This window comes from Toxorhynchites rutilus, chromosome 1, assembly GCF_029784135.1.
Source record: "Toxorhynchites rutilus septentrionalis strain SRP chromosome 1, ASM2978413v1, whole genome shotgun sequence".
NCBI lineage: Eukaryota > Metazoa > Arthropoda > Insecta > Diptera > Culicidae > Toxorhynchites > Toxorhynchites rutilus.
Genome location: NC_073744.1, coordinates 40008026 through 40020669, shown reverse-complemented (window position 1 = coordinate 40020669; position 12644 = coordinate 40008026). Strand labels below are relative to the sequence as shown.

Genomic DNA, 12644 nt, shown 5'->3' with positions numbered 1-12644 from the left:
CTATTGTAAATATGGAATCCAGTTTTCTTCATCCACATTTTGCAGGAATATTTTCCCTAACGTCCAATGGCATTGAATTTATTCCACTAATATCATTTATCTCCCTCTCACGACCCACCACAGTCCACAAGACCCATCGCGAGGAACTGGACGGCTCGCTATGGCTGCTCAACAAAATTCTCTGCCTGCTGCCGGAGCTAATCGCGCGCCGTTGGCAGGTTCACTCGCTGGGCCGCATCCTCGCCAAATTGCTACACTATGGCAACAGTGTAAAATTGCGCAAGGAAGGTGTCCGCTATTTTCTCCTGTGGTACCAAGCGCTCGGGGATAACGCACCACCGTTCGTCCATGGGATGTTCACCGAGCTGGTCCCCGGTATGACGATTCCCCAGAAAGGAAAGATCGGCCCATTGTCGTCGGATTCGGAGTTCATAGCAACGGACGTGCTGAATCATCCGAACATGAAGGGTGAACTGGGCGGGTCGGTGTTCCACGACACCGGAGCGCATCCGGTGAAGTCTCCCGAAATCCAACCCCTCATTCCGCCCAGTTCCAACGAGAGAACGGCAGCTCCGGATCCACGCGATGGTCTGGAGATTCTCCTGGACTGTATGGTGCAATCGTGCGGTTGCATCAAGTGGAGAGACAACACGCCCCAGAAACACATCCGGACATTGAATTTCCTGTTGGGCAAGTTTCGCGAACAGTATTTGCCTGTGTTCTGCCCCAACTTCGACTACTCAACGTCGATCTACGACCCAAAGCTGGACCTTCCGGCAATGCGGCACATATCGAAGCGGGAGGAAGTGATGAGCTCCTGCATCGTGGTGTTGGTTATCTGGATCGCCAAGTATACCCACGAGCGACACATCAGCACCAAACTGGACAATGTTCAAATTGACGAGGAGGTCGTGGGTGAAAATGCGTCACTTTTGTCCAACCTCCGCCATATGGGCTACACACAGACTCAGCTGGTGCGAGACGTGCTCTACTCGAGCCGGGACACGATCAACTTTGTCCACGAAATCTACCGGCAAGCGTTTCTAATGTCATTCACATCCAAAAGCCAAATCGAGGCAATGCGTATAGCGATTTCCGTGTATCGAGACTGGATGAGTACCATTCCGCCACCGCCCTTCCTACTCGAGCCGGATACGAGCGACTCATCGCTGTCGGGAAGTTCAGGGGAACTGCAGCCCCACAGTGGCGGTGGACGTCCAGCGAATCAACGTCTCCGGACGGATTCCTATCTGGGAGCTATCTCGAAGGAAAATGTAATCATTCGGGCTGGTCTACAGAACGTTCTGCAGGTCTTTGTGACCAACGCCGTTAACGTGTTCATGGTGAACACTGCTCACCTAAACATTCATTTTCAATCCAAAACGAACAGTGACGGATTTGCCACTCCGCTCGACGAACAGACGGACATCTGCAAGAGAGTACTGAACATCTACAGGACGATGGTGATGAAAACCCGAATGGAGGCCAAAACATGGGAACAGCTCCTGCTAGTGTTGCTCCAAGTAAGTAAAAATCGAGTTTCCATGTCGTTTAAGTGGAAGATAATTACGGTTTTGTTTTCGTAGGTAACCTCTGTAATTCTGCAGAACTCGCCTCCGAATGCGAAGAAGAATAACTTGGGTGGACGATTGGCTCAACCCATTTTTCAAACGTTAATCGTTACCTGGATTCGAGCCCACACCAATGTTGTGGTAAACCCCGGTTTGTGGGACAAATTCCTGAAGGTGTTATCCTCGTTGACCCATCGAGAGGAGCTGATTGTTGAATGGGACAAAACAATGCAAACGTTGACGCGGGTTCTAGCCAGACAAGTGTACAACATTAACTTATCGGATTTACCATTGGATCGGTTGGCAGAACAGAAAGGAAAAAGAAAGCGAGGAACCCCTTCGAATTGGACCCAAAGTTCGACCACTAGTGATAGGCCAGACAATTCTGCGGTGCAGTGCAATAGTAACGGAAAACCTATGATCGAGGAAACCGGTGGCGAGGAAATACGCCTACAGGGTCACGGTAACGCACTCAGAAGCATTCCGGGAACCCCGTCGTTGAACAGAAGTTACAGTGAAGGCAGCCTGGCACCTTTCCGGAAGTCCAGAACCAGGAGAAGAGTTCGAAATAAACAGCAAAACTCGAATCAGCAGCACGTTGCGGCGCTACCGATGATGGTGGAGCACTCGTTGAATCGGATGCTTTCTAACACCTCCGGTGGTGGGTTGAGTATCAGCAATGAGCATCTGGATGTGTCGAGATTTTCCCAGTGTGACGAATCGATTGTGATCGGACCTCCAACGATACGACGCGCACTTTCATTGGATTCAATCAGACCTCCGCCTGGTAAGAATCGTTCGGTGGGAAATGACAGCGATAGTTACCGGTGCGGATCGAGGAGTCCCTCGCCAACGGCATCCAGTGGAATCGAGAGTGGTTCGATAAAAGATTCACCAATGCAAATCGACGTTTTGACAGCAGATAGCTCTAGTATAGATACGCAAGATGAAAACAGTGCAGTTTCGGCGGACAGAAGATCTATTTTGGCGGGTGGAACGGCTAGGGGTTGGTTACCAGACGTAGCGGCTATCATGTGGAGGCGAATGCTGGGTGCGCTGGGAGACGTTAACAAGATTCTCAATCCGAAACTACACGCACAGGTATTCCAATATTTGGTGAATATCACAGAGAGTTTGATTAAGATACGGATGAATCAGGGGATATCGTTAGATGGTCAACCTATTCCGCTTCCGTCGAATCTCGTCCCACCAATCGCGCTGGTTGCGCCCTGGTGCTACGGAGCATTGACCCTAGATGGGCAATACAGTCAGGGTAAACTGTACGCGATGCAATTGCTCTGTACGATCGTAAAGTCAGGGGCCTCCCTGGTAAATAATCAATTTCCTCTGTTCTACCATGCACTCCACCAAGCACTCTCCGGAGAGGATCGAGCCATGGCGTACACAGCGCTAAGGTATCTAGAAGGACCGAGATTTCTAAGCTTGCTTCTCCCGGGCCACACTTTGCTTCTACTAGATTTTGTCCATGCCTGTACGATCGTGCTAACATCTTCGGAGACGGGTCCACATGCTCCACGAGCTCAAGTTGCTGGTCTGCTTGGCTCATTACTGTGCTTTCCGAAGACATCGCTACCGGGTCCAGTTTTACAACCCTCGGAACCCAATATTGAGCTTATGGAGTGTCCAGATCTCCAGGAGCACGTACTCAACGTCGTACTTCGTTGTGCACGCCGGGAGCCCACAGCCAAAGCTCGCTGTATTGCGATTGCATCACTCGGTCAGTGGATTCTCCAAAACCTTACCAACCCGTCCACGCCCCAAGTGTCCACCGGTACCGATTCCAACTTCAAGCAACGAATACCACAGGTTCATCCCAATGCGACTGCTGGACGAGATGATTTCATAGTAAACATGCGCGTTCGCGAGGCTTTCCAGGTGATTCTCCAAGCCCTCCAATTTAAACATCGAACCATAGCCCGGCTTGCGTCGGAAACGCTCAAGCTCTGCGCCGAACAGGGTCGACGTATCGAACGGATAGATCGGCTGCCGGAATTGATTATTGACACCCTCTGTCTCTCGCTTGAGATCCAAAACGTTCCACACCCGAAGGATTCGGACAAAACCGTACTTACTTCCTTGCTGCTCACGCTGGGTGAATTTTGCATGTCCTTCTCTGTGGATACGTTGCAGCGCCCGAAAGGTTCAGATACTGACGAAAGCTTGGTTCATGTTGTGTTCAAAGTGCTCTATAAAATCGCAATGGGTGTTCACAACGGGGAACGAATCAAACTCTTCACTACGGACGAAGACTTCGATATGACCATCACGTTAGATGATGTGCGGGAACAAAACGCTACAACAGAACCCACCTATCAAACGCCAGAATCGATTGCCAGCTGTCAGTCGGCGATTCGACTTTGTGCCAAAACGGTTGCGATGCACTTGATCACCAATCTGGGACACTTCCCGATGGGAATTGGAGCGACACGCCTCAGCTCGCTAGTTGACGAACATGATGATCTAACAACCGGCGGCTCCAACACTATGCAACGGGATAACTCCATGGGTAATAGAGATTCGTTGGATCTCGGCGCTACGCAGGTGCTGAATTCGCCGAATCTGCAATTGCTAATGCTGAGCTCGGAACTAGTGGCTAGTTTTATTGAGTTACCTGCTCTCAAACTACCCGGTGGTGGGGCAACTGCAGGTTTGGCCACGGCTAACCGCCAAGTACGATTACTTCTGCGAGATTTGAACGGAAAAGCATGTTGGGATGCGTCAATACTCTACAAAGAACCTAATACAATCGGGGGAGACGCAAGCCGGCTGAAGGATTACTATTCAAATGGCGATAAACAAAGCTCGACATTCCAGTTCCGACCTGGTGGTGGATCAAGTAGGATCTTCCCAGGTGCTGTCACTTCCATCGATCCCATGATGTCAACCATAGGACTTCCCATAGCACCACTTCGACACACACTACGCCACAGACCTGTGCATCAGCTACCAGTGGCGAAAGATCTAGCCCCCGATTTGGACCAGCTAGATGATCTACTGCAATACATTGGCTATACGAGTCCCGAGTGTCTGGACACAAACGGTTGCCCCCTTAATACCGCTGGGCCATCGCCTCTTGGTCCCTCCCTCGAAGCACAAACAATTTCCATTATTCTCAACCAGCGAGCAATAGAGATGGAATACGTTGCCCGACAGAATGCTGCCATTGGTCAACTCGGAGAGTCTCCCGCTTACAGTTTCGGTGGATCCGTAGGCTACACTTCCTTCATTGACGATTGTGCGATTCCCACTACGATGGGTCCGAGTGGAACACTGACCACTAAGCCTAATACGTCCGTAGTGATTGATAGAAATATGTTCACTGTGAACGCTCCAACAGAAACCAAACCATTCCAATTCGGGCGCATTCTGTTCAACCAGCTTGGTCTTGCTGGCTGGGAGAGGCGCAAGCGGACGCATCTCCTTCAACGAACGGACAAATTGCTGCGCGAGCTTCGCAATCTAGACAATCAGAAATGCCGCGAAACGCATAAAATGGCTGTGATCTATGTTGCTAACGGACAGGAGGACAAGGGTACCATACTGAAGAACTCCTGTGGCAGCAGCACCTACGAGATGTTTGTATCAGCCCTGGGTTGGGAGGTAGAACTCGAATCCCACAATGGTTTCCTCGGAGGATTACCGCGACAGGGCTGCGGCCAAACCGCTCCGTACTATGCAACTCCGTTTTTGGAGGTAATTTACCACGTGTCGACCCGTATGCCATCGGATTCGCCCGAGGCTATCCTGAACAAAACCAGACACTTGGGAAACGACGAGGTTCACATTGTGTGGAGCGAACACAACCGTGACTATCGGAGGGACATTTTGCCGACCGAGTTCTGCGACGTACTGATCGTGATTTATCCGTTGAAAAGCGGACTGTTTCGGGTGACGGTCAACAAGAAGCCAGACGTACCGTGGTTTGGTCCTCTCTCCGATGAGGTGGTGGTGGGTGGTTCCTGCCTTGCGAGTCTTGTGCGAGCCTCGGCGATAAATGCGAGCCGGGCGAAGAGGACATCACTGTCGCTATATCAGCAGTAGTAAGTTTCGAAGAGCATGGGGAGGGGGGGTATACAAGGCTTTGTTTGATGATGTTTCTATTTTCTCAGCTACGAGGAGCGCAATCGATCGATGGATACCGTGGCAACACGGCACAAGGAAAACAGCACTCTGGAGGACTTCATTGCGAGGATTTTCAGCCCAATACCGCCCCAAGGAACCGTCTCTGGTGGTACAGTTGGTGTTATCGGTGGGTCCAGTGGAACGACAGTGGCCACGAGTGGAGTGAACGCTCCGCTGGCAGCTGCACTGATCGATCATCATAGAACGTCATCAAAAAGTAAGTAGATACACCAACAAGTGGGTTTAAATAACCATACTCCAGTTACTGGGTGAACTTAACTACTCAACTATTTAAACGAAATCGAAATATTGAGTAAAAACCAATCTAATGATAGATAATAGATAGCATTGTAATCTGTTTCTGGCGTTGTATAAATGCAATCGGATTATGTTAGGTTAGGTATAAGAAAGATTGGATTTCTACTGAACACAGCTTTCAGAAAGTTTTGTTTTTGTTGTTTGACTATGTTGTATATATTCTAACTATGCTCAACAAGTCCTTCATTTTCATGCAAAAATAATATATAACCATTAATTGCTAAACATCTGCCTTCGTTTTGCAGCGTGGATACATCACCCAGAAATTGTAGCAACTGCACGTGAAGTCACCCAGCAAACAGCGATGGCATCGGTTACACTGGATCAGCCTTCACCACGGCCCCTCCGGAAGCTGCATCACCCCTTCAAGCCGGGTATTACTAAGCCACCCAAGCCAATGCCAACGACGTCGTCTGCTGGTGGAGCATCTACCTTAACGTCGCATCATCAGTTCGCTTCCGGTACCACCGTCTCAACTCCTCCCGACAGTCCAACCCTTCCGGGGAGAACCAAGTTCAAATGAGACTGGTGGTAGCTCCTGGCCAGCACCAGTAGCGAAGAAGATTTAACCACTGTGGTGGAGCCGCAACCGATGCGGGGTACCATGGAAAAGGTTGGTATTTCGGCTTGTTTCTGCGGAAAGTAAACTAGACAACATTCGATCGTTCCATGCGTTCCCTCCAACGGGGTGGGAACCGTATTATTTTTTTGTTGGGTGAATGCTTCATGACAGCAGATAGACGGAAAACGGACAACACAAAAACGTAGCTTTAAAAATTGGTTACAACTATTGCAGCAACAGCAACTGAAAACACCTAAAGATAAAATAATCAAAACAACATGTATCAAAACTTACGATTGTGAGATAAAAAGCGTCCACTTTTATTATTATTATTACTTCTACAATTATTGACATTTTTTGTTTGATTTTATTGCTAATATTTAAAACATTGTTATGTTTAATTTATCTCTTAACCAACGTTCGAATGAAGCTGAGGTGGATAAAATGTGGTGCTTTCGTTCGGCATCCTAATCTGACACCCTGGCATCCTGGTGCCCGTCCTCATGTCGTGCAAGGTGGTCCGAAATGCACTCACGATCATTTATGCCACACCTTTTGTTAATTAAGTTAAACCAAAATTCAAAGGGACGAAGGGATGTGATCTATTTTTATACTAACAAAACTAAAGAGATCGTGATTGCCGGACCTCTAGTAGACATTACACCTGGCCATCTAATGCCGTGGGTACCATTTATACACACAAGCACACACACACACACACACACCAACATAATAGAATGATTATTATTATTAGTGGGATCTGTTAAGAAAGTGTATAATCTTTGACCTTCCGCACTTGAAAAGTATTAAATATTATGGCTGAAGCAACTATGACAGGTCAACACGATACAAGACATGAACAATTTCGCAGTCGTTGAATTTCCAATTACAACAGTTAAGCTACTTAGTTGCACTCTTTCTTTCGTTCCATAATCTTTATTTATTAATAAACGTAAGCTATAAAATGATTCGAAGATGTTACTTTTTACATGTTTAAAACGGAGAAAAAAAGGATATAAGCTAAACTTATTGATATATACATACACATATACCTAAGAGGGTAATTGAAACAAAATATTTTATGAAAATAAAAACATCCACACACGCATACATGATGGGATAGTTACACACCAACGTGAGAAGTGTACAGTTTTTGATATGAACAGTCAGCTATTGCGATCGGTAACATGGTAGGATGTGGTCATATGAACCAGTCGTTGTACGAAAACTAACAACAGTTTAAAATGTAACTCCAAGTAGCGAATATTTTGCTTTATCTTCTCCCAATCTACTCCCGTTAAAATGTACGTTCCGATTGAACCCAATTCGCGTTGTTGTATTTGGGTAACTTAATATAAAATAAATAAAGAAGCTAAACACAATCCGCTGCGTACGACACTTTCATTGATCACGTTCCTTTCCACTTTTTTCAGGGCTCTCCGAGATGGTATTCTGATGGTGCGATATCACAGGCAAGAATGCTCGTTGGTTGGTAAGCTGGATAGTTCAATTTTTATATCGAACCTATGACTTCCGTCTAATATGTTCGCTTCTGGTGTTTCAGTTCAAAATTTTTTTTGTTATGTCATCATTTCGAAATTATTTTGCTATGGGAACAAATCTTTAAAATTTAATAGTTTGTTGAGAGCAAATTCATACAATTTGATTGGTGAAGCGAACCTCCTCCGAACTGTATATGAAATCTTGACTTAGTCTTTTTTCCGGAATAATGGCCTTCTCGATTTCTCACACGACTTCCTGCGAAATGTTGATTTGCACTATAAAACACCCTATGCAAAATTTTAGCTCAATCGGACTTTATTTACTAGTGTCGCAGACGTCAAAATTTAATTTTTTGAAAACCGAACCCCTTAACTTTTCGATACCTATTTGTGTTACAGGTTTTTTATACAGATTTTTCTGATAAAAATACAGATATATGGATTTTTTCAGAAGATTTTACAGATTTAAATGTGGCAACCCTAATCGCGAATATATATCGCTCAGGAAAAACAATCTGGAGGGAAACGTGAGTGTTCGCTATCATTTTAATGTAAATATCTATCGTGGGCAGGACGAAGTTCGCCGGGTCAGATAGTAATAATTAAGATATCAAAAAAGATTAGAGTGCGTTTACTTTAATTTGAGTCAAATAAATGAGAAAAAATCAATAAATTATGAGGTGTGCTATTTATTCTGCCTATCAGTATATTTTGTAGGTAACTATTCCGACGCATTCACTTTTTTGTGAATGTTCGGAATGAAAAACGCAATCACGCCACAAACAAGCATGAGGGATCCGGCAATCCCAAACGTTAGCTGACACTGGCTGTCGAGCAATAGTCCGAGCATGTTAGCACCGGTAACACTCCCTAACCGACCGAACATTAGCGAGATGGAAACGGCCATTGCCCTGAAATAATATTAACAATGATAATTAATGAATAGATTTTGTGAAATTGTCACCTCAAATTAGTGGGAAACAGATCCACTGTAATGGTATTGGTTACGCAAGCGCTTAGCCCACCCATCATCAGAATCATGTAGAGCCAAATGGCGAGTAAGGGGATGTCTACGAATATCACCATTATTCCAGATATACCACAGCACACGAAAACGATCTCCATAATAAGCAACTTCCCCACAGTGTTGATGATCAATCCGATGACGGCGAATCCTACAGTATGAATTGCTTCCAAGATGAACGTGAGTTCGTACGTTGTAATGTTCAAGGTTTGGCTACATCCCTGTTGATGTGCCGTATCCCCTCTTGTAGAATATCCACGAGACATAATCAAATCACACGTGGTAGTCCTGTTGACACCAGCCTCTTGTGCTTCCAGCATCTGGTTCAAAATTCCAGGGAAAAATACATACATTCCGTGAGCGGTAAGAAACATTCCAAACTGAAGAAAGCACATGATGACAGTCCTACCCATATACGGTTCCATGAACAGTGGAGCGGTTTGCTTCCAAACAAGCTTCATGAGCGCATGAAATCCATTGGAATTGTTCATTTCAGCCAAATGGATTTTGGACTGTTGTATCTCTAAGTCGTCTATAATACCATTCAATCTGGGGATCTGCTCCTTGTTGTTCGAATTCATACACTGTATTTGATGGATAATGTCGATAGCATGTTCTGTATTACCTCTACTAAACACAAATTTGGGGCTTTCTGGAAACTTAAGCAAAGCGACAGCACTAACGAAACCCGGTAGACCACATATTGCCAAAAACAATCGCCACGGACGGTAGACGATTCCCAGCAAAGGAATGGGTAGATCCCACGGCTGATTCATCACCAGGAACGGTAACGTTGGCAGTAGCAGACAGCCGAATCCGTACACGAATGAAGCTCCCAGGATGGCTCGTGATCGCGTTTTGTTGCTGTGGAATTCCCCCAGGTAAGGATAGACCGTCGCCGATGCTCCAGAAATACTAAAAGAAGTATGAACATTCTCTATTGAGCTATTAATTGAGCTGGAAACTTGCGCCACTTACAAGAACCCCGTTAAAAAACGACAGACCGTAATAGCCCAGAAACTGCTCATAAAGCTGGAAACGAGCGTTATTGTGGAAGCTAGAAAAAGTGTTGGGACGATCACTTTCCGTCGCCCCCTCGTGTCCGCCAGGAAGCCCCAAAGATGAGAGCTGACGATAATTCCTTGAATAGAGATAATTTAGTTCACCACATGCACATTTCTGTTACACAGTGGGGAGTATTTCATACCTACGTAAGCAATTGCACCAAGAATTCCCTTTTGTTGGGTCGACATTCGGAGATCACATTCGGCCACAGCAATCACAAAGCTAATACCTATGGTCTCCATCAGAACCGCAGTGTGGATCATTCCCGCAATTGCTATCAACAGGTAATTAAATTTGCCAAACCCTGAAACGGCCGAATATGAAATTGAGATGCTTTAATCATTTCGAATACTTACTTATCAACGAGAGTGCTTCGTCGAGAGTTACACCATCGCAATGGATCGCTGTCCTTTTATCTGAGGAGGAGATGTTTCTACAATTACATTTTGATCGATTCGTTTTGTTCAATCGAACTTACCAGGCTCATCGGGTTTGGAATTTTCCATATTGCTCAGGCCCACAGCTGCATCTGTACAGACGTGTTCTTGTTTCTGGTTAGGATTTTGGAACACATTTGAAATGCGCTCGCATAAATAGATAGCAGACCTTTTGTATTATATCCTAGTATAGGGTCGATTACGAGAAAATCTCCGTTGCATATTATTTTCGGAATGTAAGAATTATTTGCATCATTCTGACACAATGTGTAATACTTTCCGGACAAAGCATCTTTACATCAACGTCACGTTACGGGTAGTTCTCTTTTACGTATATTTGGTGCGAGTTGAAATTTGGTGGCAGTCTCTATTCTTACACAATGCATGTTTGGCGTCCCAAAGCCTAAAGTACACATAATAATTCACCCGAGAGAAAGCCGTTCATCTAACTTTCGTCATTGTTGCTTGTTTCGAGGGGTAGCGGAATATATGTAGGTAGATACTAAGAGGTTTAGTTGAAAAGAAATATCTGCACGCTTGGAAGAGGGAGGAAAAATAATTATCAAATGTGGACAAAAAGCATCAATACGTTTCCTTCCAACATGAACCAAGCTTTTTAAGTTTTCTTAGATTTAGAACTTGTCTTCACCTCATCGACTGAGATGGGCGTGAAAATGTAGAGAAAACAAATAAAAAAAAGATCCACGGAATGGGAAGATTGTGGATTCAGTTCGATAACGACACGCTATTAAACTCGCAATGTTTGGTGTCCTAGGGCTCGTTCGTTTTGTTGTTTTAAAAGTTTCCTATGTACAAGGATTTTGCTATAATTATTCTAGGCGTGGTCAGACGCAATATTTTAGATAGAGAAAGACAGCTTCTTCGAGCTGCTAACGTAAATAGGGAAAAGGAAGTGAAGACACATGTTTCTCAAAACGTAGCATGTGTTTACCGTTCTTCACTTCTAGCCAAGCTAACGGCAAAGCGGAAAGAAAACAAACGCACGACTCCACGCGCTGCGCCTCGAGTAATTCAAACATCTATCTATATATATAAAAATAGGTTTCTGTCTGTCTGATTCTTATGGACTCGAAAACTACTGAACCGATCAACTTGAAAATTTGTATGTAGGGTTTTTTGGAGCCGGAGAAGGTTTTCGTGATAGTTTGAGACCCCTCCCACATCTCTAAGGGGGGGGGGGGGATCTGCCATACAAATGAAACACAAATTTCTGCATTACTCGAGAATAAATCAAGCAAATGAAACTAAATTAGCCATATGGAGGTTCTAGGGTGCAATAAATGTTTCTATGGTGGTTAGACTCTCCACCCCCTCTCAAAGGGGGGCTGCCATAGAAATGAAACCAAAATTTCTGCATTACTCGAGAATTAATCAAGCAAATTAAACCAAATTAGGCATATGGAGGTTTTAGGGTGCAATAAATGTTTCTATGGTGGTTAGACACTCCACCCGCCTCTCTAAGGGGGGCTGCCATACAAATGAAAGACAAATTTCTGCATAACTTGAAAACTAATCAAGCAAATGGAGCCAAATTTGACGGCATGCGAAGGTTTTAGGGTACACGGAACGTTTCTATGGTGAATAGACACTCCTACGTAGTCTCTCGTCAAAACATCTCGATCCTTCTTTTAGTTATTTTTTTTCAAATAATAAATACAGAAAAGTAAGTTTCCATTCATAATTCTTATTTTCAAAGTGCGCTATTCCACCTGAGAAAGCATTGACATTTTCGTTTCACACCACCGAAACACGAAGTTGAATTCCCCAAACGCGAAATCCGATTGAACTAACAATCATGTCATTCAAAAACATATAATTAATTTCATACGAACAAAAGAACAAAAAAACATAAAAATATAATGTTTCTTCTATACTTTTTATTAATTTATATTACGGATGGTTCGTACTACTGTTTCATGCGAAACCCAATGTCATATGGCATGTGTTACTGTTGTTAGTTTGTCTTCAATTGAAAAATATATAGATTATGAATAAAATGCA

General features: G+C 44.7%; 2 protein-coding genes across 4 annotated transcripts in view; one reads left to right on the top strand and one right to left on the bottom strand.

Annotated features, from left to right (window-relative positions):
• Positions 1–8772, top strand: part of LOC129763633 (probable Rho GTPase-activating protein CG5521) — a 32173-nt gene extending 23401 nt beyond the window's left edge. For 2 of the 3 annotated variants that reach the window (XM_055762872.1, XM_055762871.1), the window contains 4 exons: positions 124–1523; positions 1587–5632; positions 5702–5931; positions 6278–7976. In XM_055762872.1, coding sequence (XP_055618847.1) covers positions 124–1523; positions 1587–5632; positions 5702–5931; positions 6278–6555 — 5954 coding nt within the window. In that variant the 3' untranslated portion in view covers positions 6556–7976. Of the gene's footprint in view, positions 1–123; positions 1524–1586; positions 5633–5701; positions 5932–6277; positions 7977–8027 lie in introns of those variants that run through there. The other variant, XR_008740999.1, reaches the window with a different exon arrangement.
• On the bottom strand, positions 6326–11294 carry LOC129763638 (synaptic vesicle glycoprotein 2B-like). The gene is made up of 6 exons (XM_055762880.1): positions 10664–11294; positions 10542–10601; positions 10328–10489; positions 10099–10261; positions 9061–10035; positions 6326–9007 (listed from the first exon to the last, which is right to left on the bottom strand). The coding sequence occupies exons 1-6, from the start codon at positions 10689–10691 to the stop codon at positions 8818–8820; spliced, it is 1578 nt and encodes a 525-aa protein (XP_055618855.1). The 5' UTR covers positions 10692–11294; the 3' UTR covers positions 6326–8817.
• Positions 11295–12644: the final 1350 nt, after the last annotated feature.

Coding starts and splice junctions, on each gene's coding strand:
- LOC129763638 (XM_055762880.1), bottom strand. CDS start 10,691: ATGGAAAATTCCAAACCCGATGAGCCTG. Junction 10,602..10,663: donor TTCCAAACCCGATGAGCCTG/GTAAGTTCGATT, acceptor TCTCCTCCTCAG/ATAAAAGGACAGCGATCCAT. Junction 10,490..10,541: donor CGAAGCACTCTCGTTGATAA/GTAAGTATTCGA, acceptor CGGCCGTTTCAG/GGTTTGGCAAATTTAATTAC.